The sequence below is a fragment of the Megalobrama amblycephala genome, linkage group LG12, assembly GCF_018812025.1.
Source record: "Megalobrama amblycephala isolate DHTTF-2021 linkage group LG12, ASM1881202v1, whole genome shotgun sequence".
NCBI classification, from domain to species: Eukaryota; Metazoa; Chordata; class Actinopteri; order Cypriniformes; family Xenocyprididae; genus Megalobrama; species Megalobrama amblycephala.
In genome coordinates, this window is record NC_063055.1 from 6,464,799 (window position 1) to 6,481,410 (window position 16,612).

At 38.3% G+C, this 16,612-nt stretch overlaps 1 protein-coding gene across 1 annotated transcript in view; it reads left to right on the top strand.

The window, feature by feature from the left end:
• The window catches only part of bcap31 (B cell receptor associated protein 31), a 29,974-nt gene extending 13,706 nt beyond the window's left edge, over positions 1 to 16,268 (top strand). The window contains exons 6-8 of the mRNA XM_048209243.1: positions 7,388 to 7,517; positions 9,955 to 10,055; positions 14,346 to 16,268. Coding sequence (XP_048065200.1) covers positions 7,388 to 7,517; positions 9,955 to 10,055; positions 14,346 to 14,384 — 270 coding nt within the window. The 3' untranslated portion in view covers positions 14,385 to 16,268. The remainder of the gene's footprint in view (positions 1 to 7,387; positions 7,518 to 9,954; positions 10,056 to 14,345) is intronic.
• The last annotated feature ends 344 nt before the right edge of the window (positions 16,269 to 16,612 follow it).

Consider the following 16,612-nt stretch of genomic DNA (forward strand, 5'->3'; position numbering starts at 1 on the left):
TTTTCTTTTTTGGGTGATATTATAATTTTCTCTATAATTATTAGCTTTAGTTTCTTTTTCTTTTTTTTCTTTTTTTTTGTTGATTTAGTTTTCATTTATTTATTTTTAAAGTTTTAGGGATGCCAAAGTTAATACATTAATTGGTATCATTTAAAAAATAAACAAACAAAAAACGGCATTACATTTCTCAGCACAGTCTAGTTATTGTTATTGGCATTTTCATGTTTAATGCATGTAATTATTATTATTAGTATTACTTATATACTATTATAGTATTTATTAATATTTTGCATTAGCGTTTATTTTTTAATTTCCGTTTTTATTTCATTTTGAGTTTTAGTAATTGTTATTTGCTTTTGTCATTTTTATTATTGTTTGTTTTTCAAACATGTCTCTATATAGATTTAATATATATTTTTTTTATTTTAGTTTTAGTAATTTTAGTACTTCAACTCAAACTTTATTTCAGTTCTTATTTTCGCTTAATGTTTCTTAAGTTTGTTTTTCATTTTCAGTTTGAATTGTAATTGGTCCTCTGCCTTACATTTATTGACATACTGAATTGTCATTGATCTTGCCTTCCTAGCATATACAGTGGGTACGGAAAGTATTCAGACCCCCTTAAATTTTTCACTCTTTGTTATATTGCAGCCATTTGCTAAAATCATTTAAGTTCATTTTTTTTCCTCATTAATGTACACACATCACCCCATATTGACAGAAAAACACAGAATTGTTGACATTTTGCAGATTTATTAAAAAAGAAAAACTGAAATATCACATGGTCCTAAGTATTCAGACCCTTTGCTGTGACACTCATATATTTAACTCAGGTGCTGTCCATTTCTTCTGATCATCCTTGAGATGGTTCTACACCTTCATTTGACTCCAGCTGTGTTTGATTATACTGATTGGACTTGATTAGGAAAGCCACACACCTGTCTATATAAGACCTTACAGCTCACAGTGCATGTTAGAGCAAATGAGAATCATGAGGTCAAAGGAACTGCCTGAAGAGCAAGGCACAGACCTGGCCATGGTTACAAAAAAATTTCTGCTGCACTTAAGGTCCCTAAAAGCACAGTGGCCTCCATAATCCTTAAATGGAAGACGTTTGGGATGACCAGAACCCTTCCTAGAGCTGGCCGTTCGGCCAAACTGAGCTATCGGGGGAGAAGAGCCTTGGTGAGAGAGGTAAAGAAGAACCAAAGATCACTGTGGCTGAGCTCCAGAGATGCAGTCGGGAGATGGAAGAAAGTTGTAGAAAGTCAACCATCACTGCAGCCCTCCACCAGTCGGGGCTTTATGGCTCAGTGTTATATTTGATATAACACTATATACTATACAGTATAACACTATATAACACAAATATAACACTATACAGTGTTATATTTGATATATACACTTTGATATATACTCAGTGTAAGACACATGAAAGCCCGCATGGAGTTTGCCAAAATGGTGAGAAATGAGATTCTCTGGTCTGATGAGACCAAGATAGAACTTTTTGGCCTTAATTCTAAGCGATATGTGTGGAGAAAACCAGGCAAAAAAAATGAACTTAAATGATTTTAGCAAATGGCTGCAATATAACAAAGAGTGAAAAATTTAAGGGGGTCTTAATACTTTCCATACCCACTGTATTTAGCCACTTTTACACTTCACTATCTCCATGCATATTGATGATATTGTAGCCAAGAGAAAAAAGACGCACTGACTGTCAAGTCAATGGCAAAACGGCTCGGATGTGGTATGTCATTTGCAAACACTGCTATTTCCTTGATATGCAGGTCTAGTTAGTTATTAAAGCCCCAGATACAGCAATCACATGCTGTGTTATTGTCTTTAGCACTTGTAGTTTGCTAGTATTTAGATGCATGAGCGTGGAGGATGCTGGGATATATCGGCATCGCGTGGCTCAATTACAGTGCTGACGTGCAGTAAGTCACTGCTTTGATCTTTGCATGGTGTCACCCCATGCAGAAGCATGGCACACGTGGGTTATCACACACACACATACCACCATAATTCACATCTGTCAAATGTTGTAACACCACAGAGCGAGCCATAAACAAGAGCATAAGCCATACTGAATGACAGATGGTGGAATATTTCAATTTAGTAAATGAAGTTTGACTCTAGCAGAATGAGGTCTGTAAATCTCGCTGTGTTCTCGAAGCGCCTGGGCAGGACTTGTGCCCTTGAACAGGGTGTGATGACCTGACAGGCCTCTGTGATTATTTTGCTGCGATTATTATTGATAGATGTGTGTAGATGTTAACGGGAAGAGGTGAGAACAGCACATGACCCCATAAAGGTCCTGCATTGATCTCTCATCTCTGTTCAGGGTCAGTCCATCCTCCATCACTGTCCCCAAGCAGGTGTTAAAGCGCACTCAAATTTAATCAAGCGAGAATAAGATCATGAATTTTGCAAGATTCTGCTTCATAAAATGTAGTTATATTGCAGCTATTAGTTATGTGAAATAGTTTGTTTAATAATTCATAATGCAATTAGCTGAGACGGATCCTTCGATAATAAATCACTGATAGTTTCATGAGGGTTTTTGCGGTTGGAATGGATTGTATTCCACACTTTGTGCATTTACTTTTTAGCAAGTCCACTTATCCACTTTATTCCTATACCCCATGACGCTTTGCACGAATTATGGGTGTATCTTCAAACATTAAAAGGACATTTAAAAGTGTAAAAGCATTAACAAGGTACGTTCAACAGACCATGAATAACCCCAAAGTGCAATTCTTTCCACAGCAATAACGGACGGTTAAATATCACTGTGGTAATATATATCTGTATTATGTAACATACGTTGCCTTAATCAAAAATTCTCATTAACTTCAGCGTTGCGTGATACTATTTAAAAGTAATTTATGACATTTTGACAGATAATAAATTGTATTTACCTGTGAAAACAAACCTGGAAAGAGACGTGAGGATTTGAGGAGAAAAACGAGAGATTCTTTCTTACATTCCAGTGAATTATTAATGGGATATTCGTAAATTAAATTGGGAGAACATACCACAAATATGCAGTATATGTTGTAATTTTTCATACTATTACAGCGGTATGCAAAGGAAAAAAGAAAATAATCATGAGGAAAAGAATGCAGCGAATGAAAAGTCCTCTTGCCATAGATATTCTTGTTATAACGTCACATTAAAACACCAAGCGTTAAGTTATTCTCATGATGTCTGAAAATAAAACGTGAAGGAAAATTGACAGCTCAAACTAACTGACGGATAAGCTTGATTTGAACAGCAACCTTATGATTTGAAATGATTTGTTTCAGTCTTTTTGAATGGAAGTTCCCCAAACCGGAAGCACCACCCATAATTCAAAATCCAGTAGGCTCGTCCGGAATAAGATGGATAATGTTAATCAAGGTTTTAACAGCTTGTAATGAAACTTAAAAAACGAGACCTTCCCCAACTTCCTAGGTTATCTATGCAAGTCTGTAGACTGATTGTTTTATGTGAAGGACGTTTTTGCCAGGAAAATCAAGTCACTTTGGAGTGTGTGCACGAGTGCGAGCACGAGCAATAAATTGCTGGTTGCAGTTCACTTAACAGCCAACGGTGTCGATAATTCCTAGATTAAGGGGTCGACACAGCTTCTATCTTACACCATTCTACGCCCCATTTAAATGTAGTCTTTTCAGCATGGCGTTTTGTACCTCAGTTGTACCTCAGTATTTAGTAGAAGCACCTTTTTGATCTAATACAGCCATGAGTCTTTTTGGGAAAGATGCAACAAGTTTTTCACACTTGGATTTGGGGATCCTCTGCCATTCCTCCTTGCAGATCCTCTCCAGTTCTGTCAGGTTGGATGGTAAACGTTGGTGGACAGCCATTTTTAGGTCTCTCCAGAGATGCTCAATTGGGTTTAAGTCAGGGCTCTGGCTGGGCCATTCAAGAACAGTCACGGAGTTGTCGTGAAGCCACTCCTTCGTTATTTTAGCTGTGTGCTTAGGGTCATTGTCTTGTTGGAAGGTAAACCTTCGGCCCAGTCTGAGGTCCTGAGCACTCTGGAGAAGGTTTTCGTCCAGGATATCCCTGTGCTTGGCCACATTCATCTTTCCCTCGATTGCAACCAGTCGTCCTGTCCCTGCAGCTGAAAAACACCCCCACAGCACTGGTGGAGGGCTGCAGTGATGGTTGACTTTCTACAACTTTCTCCCATCTCCCGACTGCATCTCTGGAGCTCAGCCACAGTGATCTTTGGGTTCTTCTTTACCTCTCTCACCAAGGCTCTTCTTCCCCGATAGCTCAGTTTGGCCGGACGGCCAGCTCTAGGAAGGGTTCTTGTCGTCCCAAACGTCTTCCATTTAAGGACTATGGAGGCCACTGTGCTCTTAGGAACCTTAAGTGCAGCAGAATTTTTTTGTAACCTTGGCCAGATCTGTGCCTTGCCACAATTCTGTCTCTGAGCTCTTCAGGCAGTTCCTTTGACCTCATGATTCTCATTTGCTCTAACATGCACTGTGAGCTGTAAGGTCTTATATAGGCAGGTGTGTGGCTTTCCTAATCAAGTCCAATCAGTATAATCAAACACAGCTGGACTCAAATGAAGGTGTGAAACCATCTCAAGGATGATCAGAAGAAATGGACAGCACCTGAGTTAAATATATGAGTGTCACAGCAAAGGGTCTGAATACTTAGGACCATGTGATATTTCAGTTTTTCTTTTTTAATAAATCTGCAAAAATGTCATCAATTCTGTGTTTTTCTGTCAATATGGGGTGCTGTGTGTACATTATTGAGGAAAAAAAATGAACTTAAATGATTTTAGCAAATGGCTGCAATATAACAGAGTGAAAAATTTAAGGGGTCTGAATACTTTCCGTACCCACTGTGTGTGTGTGTGTGTGTGTGTGTGTGTGTGTATATATATATATATATATATATATCTCTCTGCAGGAAACCTCTTCAAAAACATCCAACTTAGATCTAGTTGTTCCCAGGGGCCAGAAAACATCTTTCTCTTGTGTGATGTGATTTAAAACACTGCCCTGGGTTTGTTCCCTTGTCCAGGTCACTTTGAAAGGGTTCATTCTAGAATGTCCATGTGCCTTGGACTGCATACCTTGAGCAGTTTAACATTAAAATATTCACTCAGTCAGGTTTTAATGGTTTGTGGAACATGTACAGGGACTCATTCCACGTATGAGAAACTTTCATGACCCTTGACAATCTTACCACAGTGCTCCTCATGCCATTATATGTTAATTTGTAAGCAGAACACGAGTACATCGTGTCTGTTAGCAGACTGTTTAGTAAGCTTTGACTACTACTGAAGTTTCAGACAGTGTTTATTAATGACCTATTGAAATCAATTTTGTGGTGTTTATTCAAAGTACTAGATGGAGTAACATTTTTAGCAAATTTTACACTTTCTCTTCCTGGGAAAAAATAAACACTGATGACGTCTTGGTCTCAACCCAGAAAATGTGTGATATTTTGAAAAAAATATTAGACCATTCACAGCATTTGATGGTAATCAGAAACGTTAGCCTGGTGTGTATGGCTCTTTTGGCAAACAGGTATGCTATGTATAGTGAGCGTCCATACGGGTTTTGCACAAAAGATGAACATGACAGCACATGCTAGTCGATGAGTTTAATCAACTCCACATCAACTACATAAATGTATCCACTAACCATTCAGAAACGTCCAGTTTCATTGTAAAAGTTGTAACTTCTTCCTGAGTCTCTCCATCAGTGTCGACTCCGGTTTGAACAATGTAAGGCTGAACACTGTTACTGACAGTCCTTATTTTGGTTGTTGTTGATGGTTGTTGAGCAACCGAAGTGCAAAGTTAAAGCTCCGCCCTCTTCTGGAAAGGGGGCCGGGAGCAGCAGCTCATTTGCATTTAAAGGGACACACCCAAATGGCGTGTTTTTGCTCACACCCAAATAGGGGCAAATTTGACAAGCTATAATAAATGATCTGTGGGGTATTTTGAGCTGAAACTTCACAGACACATTCTGGGGACACCAGAAACTTATATTATTAATGTGAAAAGGGGCATAATTGGTCCCCTTGGCTTTAAATAAAAAGAGTATTTAAGTGTGCACTGCACAGTATGCAGTAAGCTGGCTGCTGTTATTAAAGTCCAAACTGAACTACTGGCTCTCTCAATAAAATAACCAATAAAACAAACAAGAAAAATCTCTAATTAAGCCATGAAGCCATGGCCAACCATTTAGCACACATGCTCTATAAAAAAAACTTTGTTGTGTACTATTGGAAGATAAGCAGCATAAAGTGATTTTATCAGTAGTAATTGCATTCGGTTTTGCTGTTAGACGGTATTGTATTTAACTGCTTATGATGTTTGATTTGATCAGACCCTTTATTCTGTAGCTTTCTGCTGTTTGAGTCTACAGACTAAAATCTTCTTTCTCGAGAATGTTTTCTGCAGGTCAGATGTGAACGGCTACAGTTGATGGTTACTCACTAACAGAATCTCCTAAGCTGATGACACAAATGAAGATCATTGATAAACCTAATTTTAACTTGATTGCAATCCCTGGAAAAATAGAGCACTTGTTTTGTCTGTAACTTTTAACATGTTAATGAATGGCCTGTGAAACTGTTGTTTGTCCCATTAAAAATTTGAGCCTAGAGGACAGATGATTAGGTTTTCTTTGAAATGTTGTGCAAGTCTTGCAGCTACATCCCTGTCCTTATGTTTATCCGAAAACATCAGAAGAAAACAGTTTGCAACCCATTTTACCTGTTTTTCTGGATGAAACTGGATATATCTGGAAATGCAGGATGGAACTTGTTTTAGTATTCAATAACTGTCACGGCTTGCTCAATATACCATGTAATATTGCTCAATATACTATCTATTATTAAATGAAATGGATATGTTGACACATGAAGTACATAATTTCATCACATAATCTACACCCACTTGATATTTTCATGGAGGTAAGTTTAAAGGGTTAATTCACCCAAAAATAAATATTCTGTCATACTCACCCCCATGTTGTGCCAAACCCATAAGACTTTTATTCATCTTCATAACACAAATAAAGATCTTTTTGATGAAAACTGAGAGCTTTCTGTCGCTCCATTAACAGCTATGCAACTACCACTTTGATGCTTCAAAAACGTTCATAAAGAGAAACTAATCCATATGAATTGAGCGGTTTAGTCCAAATTTTCTGAAGAGACATGATCGCTTTATATGATGAACAGATTGAATTCATGCTTTTATTCACATATAAACATCGATTAATGATATAATCACATGATTAATGACAGAATTTTTGGGTGAACTCTCCCTTTTAACACTTCTTGAGAAATAGCTGATTATTGCATGATATGACTAATAGAAAGATTTTCTGTTTTTCAACAGAATCTGCGGCAAGCGGGCGTTGAAGTGCCTGAAGTGGGTGGGAAGGCCAAGGGTGGGGTGGAGGAGGATAAGAAAAATCTGACTGAAGAGGTCAGGCAACTGAAGGATGAACTTGACGCAACCAAGAAAGGTACTACATGACTCTGAATCACTCGTACACGGAACCACTCACTTAAACCCACTGCTGTTTACATATGTGAAAAAAGAACGATATATTAATGCATCAAGTCTCTTGGTGAGCATAAATGGCTAAAAGTTTGGCAAATGAACAAATTTCTTTATGAAGGTGTGAATGTAATTATTTATCCATCAAGATTTGTTTAGATCAGGGGTGGGGAACGTTGATCCTGGAGGGCCATTGTCCTGCAGAGTTTAGCTCCAACCTTAATTAAACACACCTGAAGCTAATCAAGGCCTTCAGGATTACTAAAGTTACAGGCAGTTGCAGGTGAGTGTTTTTTTTCAGGGTTGGAGCTAAACTATGCAGGACAGTGGCCCTCCAGGATCAATGTTCTCCACCCCTGGTTTAGTTAATGAAAGGTGGCCTGTGATATTATTGATATTTTCCCCTGCCCTATGACTGTAAATGTCAACAGAAAAGTCATTTAAGCATCATTTTTAAGAAGGATGAACGATTTTTTTGTTTAGAATAACCTTAATGTAATGCATTGATGAATTGGCCACACAATAAAACATTTTGAGAATGTTCGAAAGTTTGGGTTCAGTAAGTCTCTCACCAAGGCTACATTTATTTGATTAAAAATACAGTAATGTTGTGAAATATTATTGCAATTCAAAATACCTGTTTTCTATTTGAATATATTTTAAAATGTAATTTATTCCTGTGATGCAAAGCTGAATTTTTTTTACCATCATTACTCCAGTCTTCAGTGTCACATGATCCTTCAGAAATCATTCTAATATTCTAAGAAACATATTATCAGTGTTGAAAACAGTTCTGCTGCTTAATATTATTGTAGAAACTGATGCATATTTTTCAGGATTTTTTGATGAATAGAAAGTTCAAAGCATTTATTTAAAATAGAAATCTTTTGTAAGATTATTAATATCTTTACTGTGACTTTTGCTGAATTGAAGTATTCATTTCTTTTTAAAAGAATTCTTACTGACTTTTGAATGGTAGCAAAGTTCACTTCAGTTTTAATATTGCCCAATGTGGATTTAGAGTAAATCTAAATATTTTAGTGTTCAGAAAAATCATTTATCCCCTCTGATGACCCTGCAGTGAACAACACAAGATGACTGCAGCTGAACAAGACTCCTTACAGAGGAATGAGCTTAGTAAGGTTGATTCCCATGCCTCCTTTCGCATGTACACTGTATTTAGACTGTGCTAAGAGGTTCGTGACCCTTTGATGACCCCCCAACTGAGGTCTCTGTGGGGTGATGGGGTCATCTTTAAGGGAAGTGCACAAAGCTGTCAATGAGCTTGCAATGAAGTCATTCTATTATTTCAGTAATAGATTTCAGATCAACCCGCCCTTTAAATGTCATGTAAATAAATGAATAGTGTTATACACTTCTGTTCAGAGGTTTTGGGTCAGATTGTTTTAAATAAATTAATCATTTTATTCATCAAGAGGCCTTAAATTGATCAAAAGTGAAGACAGTAAAGACATTTATAATGTTACAAAAGATTTCTATTTCAAATAAATGCTGTTCTTTTGAACTTTCTATTCATCAAAGAATTCTGGGGAAAAAATCAATTATGGTTTCCATAAAAGTATTAAGCAGCAAAATGGTTTTCAACATTGTTAATAATAAGAAATGTTTCTATAGCAGCAAATCAGCATATTAGAATGATTTATGAAGGATCATGTGAAAAATTATATTTTAAAATATGCTTAAATAAAAATCAGTTATTTTAAATTGTATGAATATTTCACAATATTACTGTTTTTACTGTATTTTTGATAAAAAAAAATACAGGTGAGCATAAAAGACTTCTTTCAAAAACATTAAAAAGGCTTACTGATACTGACCACAATCTTTTGAATGCTAGTGTACAGTAAGTCAATCACATGGTCTCTTCTGTTCTAAGTGGGCAGTATTTGCACAGAATAAGCTGCAAAGTGGACCAGACTTTCTGCTGACAGTCAAACGTCTGGCTCTGTATGTAAGCTTATTTCTACCACTTAAAAAAACAACAAAACAAAACAAAAAGGTAATTGTGACTTTTTATCTCACAATTCTGACCTATTTTTTCAGAATTTTATAAAGTCAGAATTGTGAGTTTAGAACTCACAATTCTGACTTCAGAACTTAGAACTCGTGATTCTGAGTTTATAGAATTGCTCACATTTCTGACTTAAACTCATAATTCTGACCTTAGAACTCGCAGTTCTGACATTAGAACTCGCAATTGTGAGTTTACATCTCATAATTCTGGGGAAAATAAAGTCAGAATTGTTGGATAAGATGTCGCAATTGCCTTTATTTATTTAAAGGCTGAAACAAGCTTCCATAGAAATTGAAGACCTGCAGAAAAGTTAATCTCTCATTCTGTTTTTCTGCTGAATCTTTACACTCTTTGATTGTGTTTGCAGCTCTTCAGAAGTCTGACAGTGATGTGAAGGCCATGAAGAAGCAGGCCGAGAATCTCACAACAGAGTACGACCGTCTGCTGGAGGAACACGCCAGACTGCAGGTCAGAGCTCACGCATGTGTCACACCTATAACATCTTTCCCACCCTAGCTCTGCTCTCTACGTAGACTGCTGCCTTCTAAGGCAACATCCTAACTGAAGCGAAACCTGAAGTGACCTGAAAAGTTTAGGCGTGGCGAGTCTATGGTTAAACGTTCATTCGACTTCTTATTCTGAACCTTATTTGCATTTTGTTGCAGAACTGTTCTTCATTTCTTTTCTTTTATTCGTATTGAATCTTAAACGCTTTTAGAATCCATTTTCATTCATTACATTAAAGTTTATAAAAATGTCTCCCAGGTTGATAGCTCATTACAATTTGAAACTGAGCTTCTTTTCTCAGCAGTGTCATCTTCTAAATCATCAGATCAGATTAAAGAACCTGTTCCGGTATCTCGTAGTATTCCTGCCACTCTGAGGCAAGGTCATGAGTTCACTTTCCATTACACGCATACTGAAAAAAATATTTGCCTTGATGCAGTTAAAGTGGATAAAACTATCTGAGAATAAATGTAAATGTATCAAACCACACGTTCTACGTTTCCGTTTCCAATCTGCCCTGATGCCAGCTGTTCAACTTGGAGTGATGTCAATCTGCCAGCTGAAAGCAAATAATACAGCTAGTGAACACTAAGGCTACTGTGGCAGCTGTTTTTACAGGGCTTAAAGGTATAACAGTGTTTAAAGAATGGCAGACAAATATCACAGACTATCACAGAGAATCACACTTCACATACTGTACAGTACTCTCTGTCCTATATATTGTGCAAGATGATTTCAAAATCACGATATGGTGTAGTGTCACCATTCTGAAGTATGCGTTCATGCATGTTTTTGAGCTCCTCTAGCCAACAGCGTCTTGAGCTTTACAAGAAAATTGAAATGTTCTCCGAGACTGTATCAACATACCATTTTATGTGAATTTATTATGTCCCAATACTGCTGTACTGGATTACTTCAGACTTGAAAGTATTTACCATTGCCATTGTATTTTTCGTAGAAGTACAAAACCGTTCAAAAGTATATTATACATTTACTGTGAGATCCATAGTCTTGGTAAAAGAAAACATACCCAGCAAATTACACGCCTATAGATATTTTAGGTTTCACGGACACGCAACTGAGAGGCAGTGTACATTGGCACCACTGGCACGTGTCTGGTTGGCGTCTGTTAGCATGTTGAGCGTGAATGTTACAGTGAAACTCCTTAAAAATATAGTGATATCAGATCCTCCAGGATTCTAAGTAAAATTAGAAATTTCACACGTGCTGTCAACAGTCTGTTACTAAATTTACATGTTGAGAGTCAGTTTCACATACGAGCACTGTAGCTCCATAGTTGCATTTTGAGACCCAAGATAAAAAGTTTTGCTAAATGCACTTAAGAAAGAATGTTTAATCTTTCTAATTTTTACCATTTATTATGGATCAATACCTTAATAAACTGCAGTATTTACTTGCAAATATATTTTGCTTAAAGACTATAAAGCAAGTCAAATGATACGCATGGTCTCCTCTCGATCTAAAGCGGGTGTGTGGTGGGCGTTCTGCTTTACTGTGGCTGATAGAAGAGATCACTCACTCTTTAGTCACTCGAGCGAGAGAATCGCTACATTAATGTTTTTTTTTTGTTTGTTTTTTTTTGTTGTCATTTTATTTCTCTGAAGTCTGTGCACTTGTCAGCCGACTCCTGGAAACATTGTGATGACCAGTGGTCTTAAGTGTGTATATGTGAGACAGACAGACAGGCTTCTCTCGATTACATATAAACCTGCTGCTAATAAAAAACTGTGACTCATGAACACATGCTGCAGTTATTACCGTTACACGCTCAGCAAATAGCAACAAGGTGCTTACTTTCATGCACAGCACTGTAACGCCCATCATGTCATTTTTATTGCATGACATCACTGTTAGACAAAATGTTTTTGGCTTATTACATACACCGATCAAGCATAACATTATGACCACTGACAGGTGAAGTGAATAACACTGATTATTGCTTCATCACAGCACTTGCTAGTGGGTGTGGGATATAATTGCTGCCTCGCTGCCTTATCAAGCAATGACTTTAAAGGTGTTACAGAGGATCTTTTCGTCGACTGAGAAACCAAAGACTGTTAGTGAGTTTTTGAAATGAGCTCATGCGTAAGAACAACCCCCCTCCTTCACAGCTCATTTCGAGGGAACGCCTCCCAAAACTCGTGCACGAGTATTAGAACACGAGTGTTTACCACCGGCATTCGCTGTGTCGTGTTAGTGGATTCATTATGTCGGACTCACCGCAGGTAACTCATAATCTGCAGTTGTTACTCCTGTCTCCTGACAAAAACATTGCATGCGGCGCCTGTGGAGCGTGGAAAGTTACTGGAGTGCGCAGTCGCGCACGTCTCTCACAAGGAACGTCATGGCAGTGATTGACAAGCCAGAGGGCCAATCAACGATTGGTTGATGTTTTTAAGGCCCTACCTCGTGCACAGATGATCTATATTAATATTATTCCTTTCAGTGCACCTAATAAATAGTCTTTTATCAGTTAGTAAAGACAGTTTCAAGTAATATTGCAAAAATGTATAAAACAAAACATCCTCTGTAGCACCTTTAAGGCAGCATTTGTGCATGAAGGCACCTCATGAAATGGATTTCGGAAAGACTTCTGAGGTAGTGTAACAGTTTAATGATCTACAGCAATATACACAAGCTTTGGTGAGAACTAAACAAATACTTAATTACTACAAACTCACAAACTGGCCAGCAAACGCAACTTTCGGACACCATCTTTATTTTTCTAGCTCAGCTGTCACAGAATGGAAAGCACAGGATTGTGGGATATCAAAGGCTGCTAAGGATACATCTATGCTGCCTTGAAAAAAATCGATCAGATGAAGTTATCTCAGGAAACAGGAAGTGAAGCTAACGTTGGAATCGGACGTGCCTTGATGCCTTCCTACCTTAAAATGTGTCCTCCGAAGGCAGCATTTTCCAGTTTTCGGACGCAGCCATTTTGCCCTTAAAATTGGTGCATTAGAAGCAGGAAAAATGGGCAAGCGTAAGGATTTGAGTGAGTTTGACAAGGGCCAAATTGAGATGGCTAGATGACTGGGTCAAAGCATCTCCAAAACTGCAGCTCTTGTGGGGTGTTCCCGGTCTGCAGTGGTCAGTATCTATCAAAAGTGGTCCAAGGAAGGAACAGTGGAGAGCCGGTGACAGGGTCATGGGCAGCTGAGACTCATTGATGCACGTGGGGAGCGAAGGCTGGCCCGTGTGGTCCGATCCAACAGACGAGCTACTGTAGCTCAAATTGCTCAAGAAGTTAATGCTGGTTCTGATAGAAAGATGTCAGAATACACAGTGAGTCACAGTTTGTTGCGTATTGGGCTGCATAGACGCAGACCAGTCAGGGTGCCCATGCTGACCCCTGTCCACCGCCGAAAGCACCAACAGTGGACATGTGAGCATCAGGAGACCACGGAGCAATGGAGAAGGTGGCCTGGTCTGATGAATCATGTTTTCTTTTACCTCAAGTGGATGCATGTGTGTCGCTTACCTGGGGAACACATGACACCAGAATGCACTATGGGAAGAATGCAAGCCAGCAGATGCAGTGTGATGCTTTGGGCAATGATCTTGCAGACCGTGTACACCCTTTCATGGAAACAGTATTCCCTGGTGGCTGTGGACTCTTTCAGCAGAATAATGCGCCCTGTCACAAAGCAAAAATGGTTCAGGAATGGTTTGAGGAGCACAATGAGTTTGAGGTGTTGACTTGGCCTCCAAATTCCCCAGATCTCAATCCAATCGAGCATCTGTGGGATGTGCTGAACAAACAAGTCCGATCCATGGAGGCCCACCTCACAACTTACAGGACTTAAAGGATCTGCTGTAACATCTTGGTGCCAGATACCACAGCACACCTTCAGGGGTCTAGAGGAGTCCATGCCTTGACGGGTCAGGGCTGTTTTGGCAGCAAAATAGCCCACAATACAATATTAGGAAGGTCAATGTTATGCCTGATCGGTGTATATTTTATATAAAAAAATGTGTATATTTTATATAAAATAATATTATGATACAAATTAAATTTGCTAACTTTGACAGCCCTACAAAATTATGAAAATGTAGTATAATATAAAAAAAGTATAGTCTAAAGTAGTCCTAAAATAAAGTACAGCATGACGCATTGCTGAGATTTCTTGTCAGCCACCCCAAATCACCAGTCAAATCTTAGAGGATTGTGCAAATCTCTGTCAGCTGGAGATGTTCATCATCTTTCTGCTCTGTCTCTGAACGCAGGCCAAATGCGATGCTCAACAGGACAAGAAATCGGACTGAATGAAGACCATCATGCACCTGCTCTCTTTCCTGCATCCTCATTGGCTGATAGCAGCTCAGCTGGGCTGCGCATCACTGCTCTGGCTGTGTAAGAACAGGGTTCCGTTCTTCATTAATGTGCTTTCCACGTGATTCATGAAAGCCTGCGCGGGGTTTTCATTCACTGTATGTTTTCTTTCTGTTTTTGCTGTGAACTTCTGGTGTTTAATTTTTATTTCCAATGTTTTGGTTATAAAATGTCAGTTTAGAATTGAATATCCACTGACATGAGTATTACATTTAATTTCTTGATGCGTCACAGTTTGTGTGTCAGGTTGAGCCTCATCCAGGCAGGGTGAATTTCTTTGTTCAAATCATTGAATTCTACAATTTACCAAAGCATGATTTTACAGTTTACACAAATGCATTCAGCTTATTATTCATAAATGAGGGCCTTTGTTTATACAGAAGGACCTAGAAAAACGTTGTTTTCAGTATGATTCAGACATTCAAACTGCATTTTAATCACTGCTGGTTCTTGCCTTGTGGGGGAAACCTTCGATCTGTCCTTATGAATTTGGAGATTTGGTTGCAGAACAGATGCGTGTCTTGGTTAATTTTAGATCTTTGATTTACAGGGTACACAACACTTTACACCCAATATGCACTTAAGAAAGAAAATCCCTCCAGTTTACGATCGACGAGCCTCGTTTGTCATTTCTGACTGTTGTGCGTCATGCTATAGGAAGATATCTTTGGTTGTTTGTTTTGTCCTGGGTGTGGGATAGCTCTTTTTTCTTTTTTTTTCTGAGCTATTGTAGAGCAGAGCGAGTAAACTGCTTCTTTCCAGTCCTGTCTGGTTTGAGGCCACTGAGTTGGTATAATCTGATATGAGCCTGGCAGGGCTGTTACAGTGGGTAAGAATGCCACTTTGGCAGGAACTGTAAAGCATCCGCAGCTGATATTGTGTTTCAAAACACAGCGCGCTATAGCTCTGGTCTTCTAGGTATTGAAATGATATTAACGTCACATTTGATGGCCACGCAGTAGTTTTGCGTTTAACGTGCAGATACCGTTTGGCAACACTAAAGGTCACCGCGTTCACGTTCGCTTGCTGTTGCTCTGGTTGTTTTACAGTTAGGTTTCTTCGGTTCTCGTCTGGCATGTGTAAGTAAATACCTTTGCAATCTTAGAGCGGTGAGACCTGAAAAAGGAATCAACCGGAATTACATCATAACCGTGTTAAAATTGGGATCTGTGGGAACAACGTTAGCACCGCTTTGGGCTCCCAGGGGGAAAGGGCATCGGGGTCACTTGCAAAGTGTCGGATAATTCATAGTCAAGACCTCCTGGACTGTTACCAATAATAAGAACAGGAGGAATGCCATCTGCTACCATGACACTAGTTTACTATTTCATTCGCTCAACGATTGGTTAGATTTGTGAAACGTTAACCAGAGGACCAGTTCAGTGAAAATGTCAGCGTATACCTGAAGACGGAAATGGCAAGAGTGCATTTTGACACATGTGCTTTGGCTGTAATGTCATATTGGGTTATTTTCAAAACCGTAAATAAACAAATGAGCTGTTATGATACTGTTTAAATGGGCTCTTTCTTTATATGCATTCCTAATTGTAGCTTCTTCTTTCTTGTATCATGTTTTTAACTTTGTGACTTTGTGAAAAAACATGCACTGTTATGTTGGCAATGATAGAATACTTGCCCTTCATGGAACATTGTGTAGTTCTGATAGCGTAATGCTGTTATCTGCCTTGAATATCTTCAGGAAAGTTACATCAGTAATGTCTGTCTGCATCACTTCACTATGAAGTATTTTGTTATCTGGTGATGTGCTTTAGTTGGGATGTTGATAAACCAAACCAATAAATTCTACTTCATCTTGACTATGCAGTTTCTTTATTCTTTTTAATGTTTTTTTTTTTGTTTGTAATAAAGCCTATCAAACCTGTCATCGTTCATTCAAATGTACCATAAGTGATGCATATGAGTTGTGCCCTATACTTTACTTTTGCAAACGAAATCAAATGATTCATTGAGATAATTTGACTATTTGTTTGTGAAATCGTTACTCTCGTGATCAGGTCAGTATGGAAGCTTGTTTCCACCACTGTATTAAAAAAATAAAAATGGTAATTGCTAATTTTTCATTTCACAATTCTAACAATCTCGCAATTTTGACTTTTTCTCAGAATTGTGAGCTATAAATTCGCAATTGCGAGTTATAAAG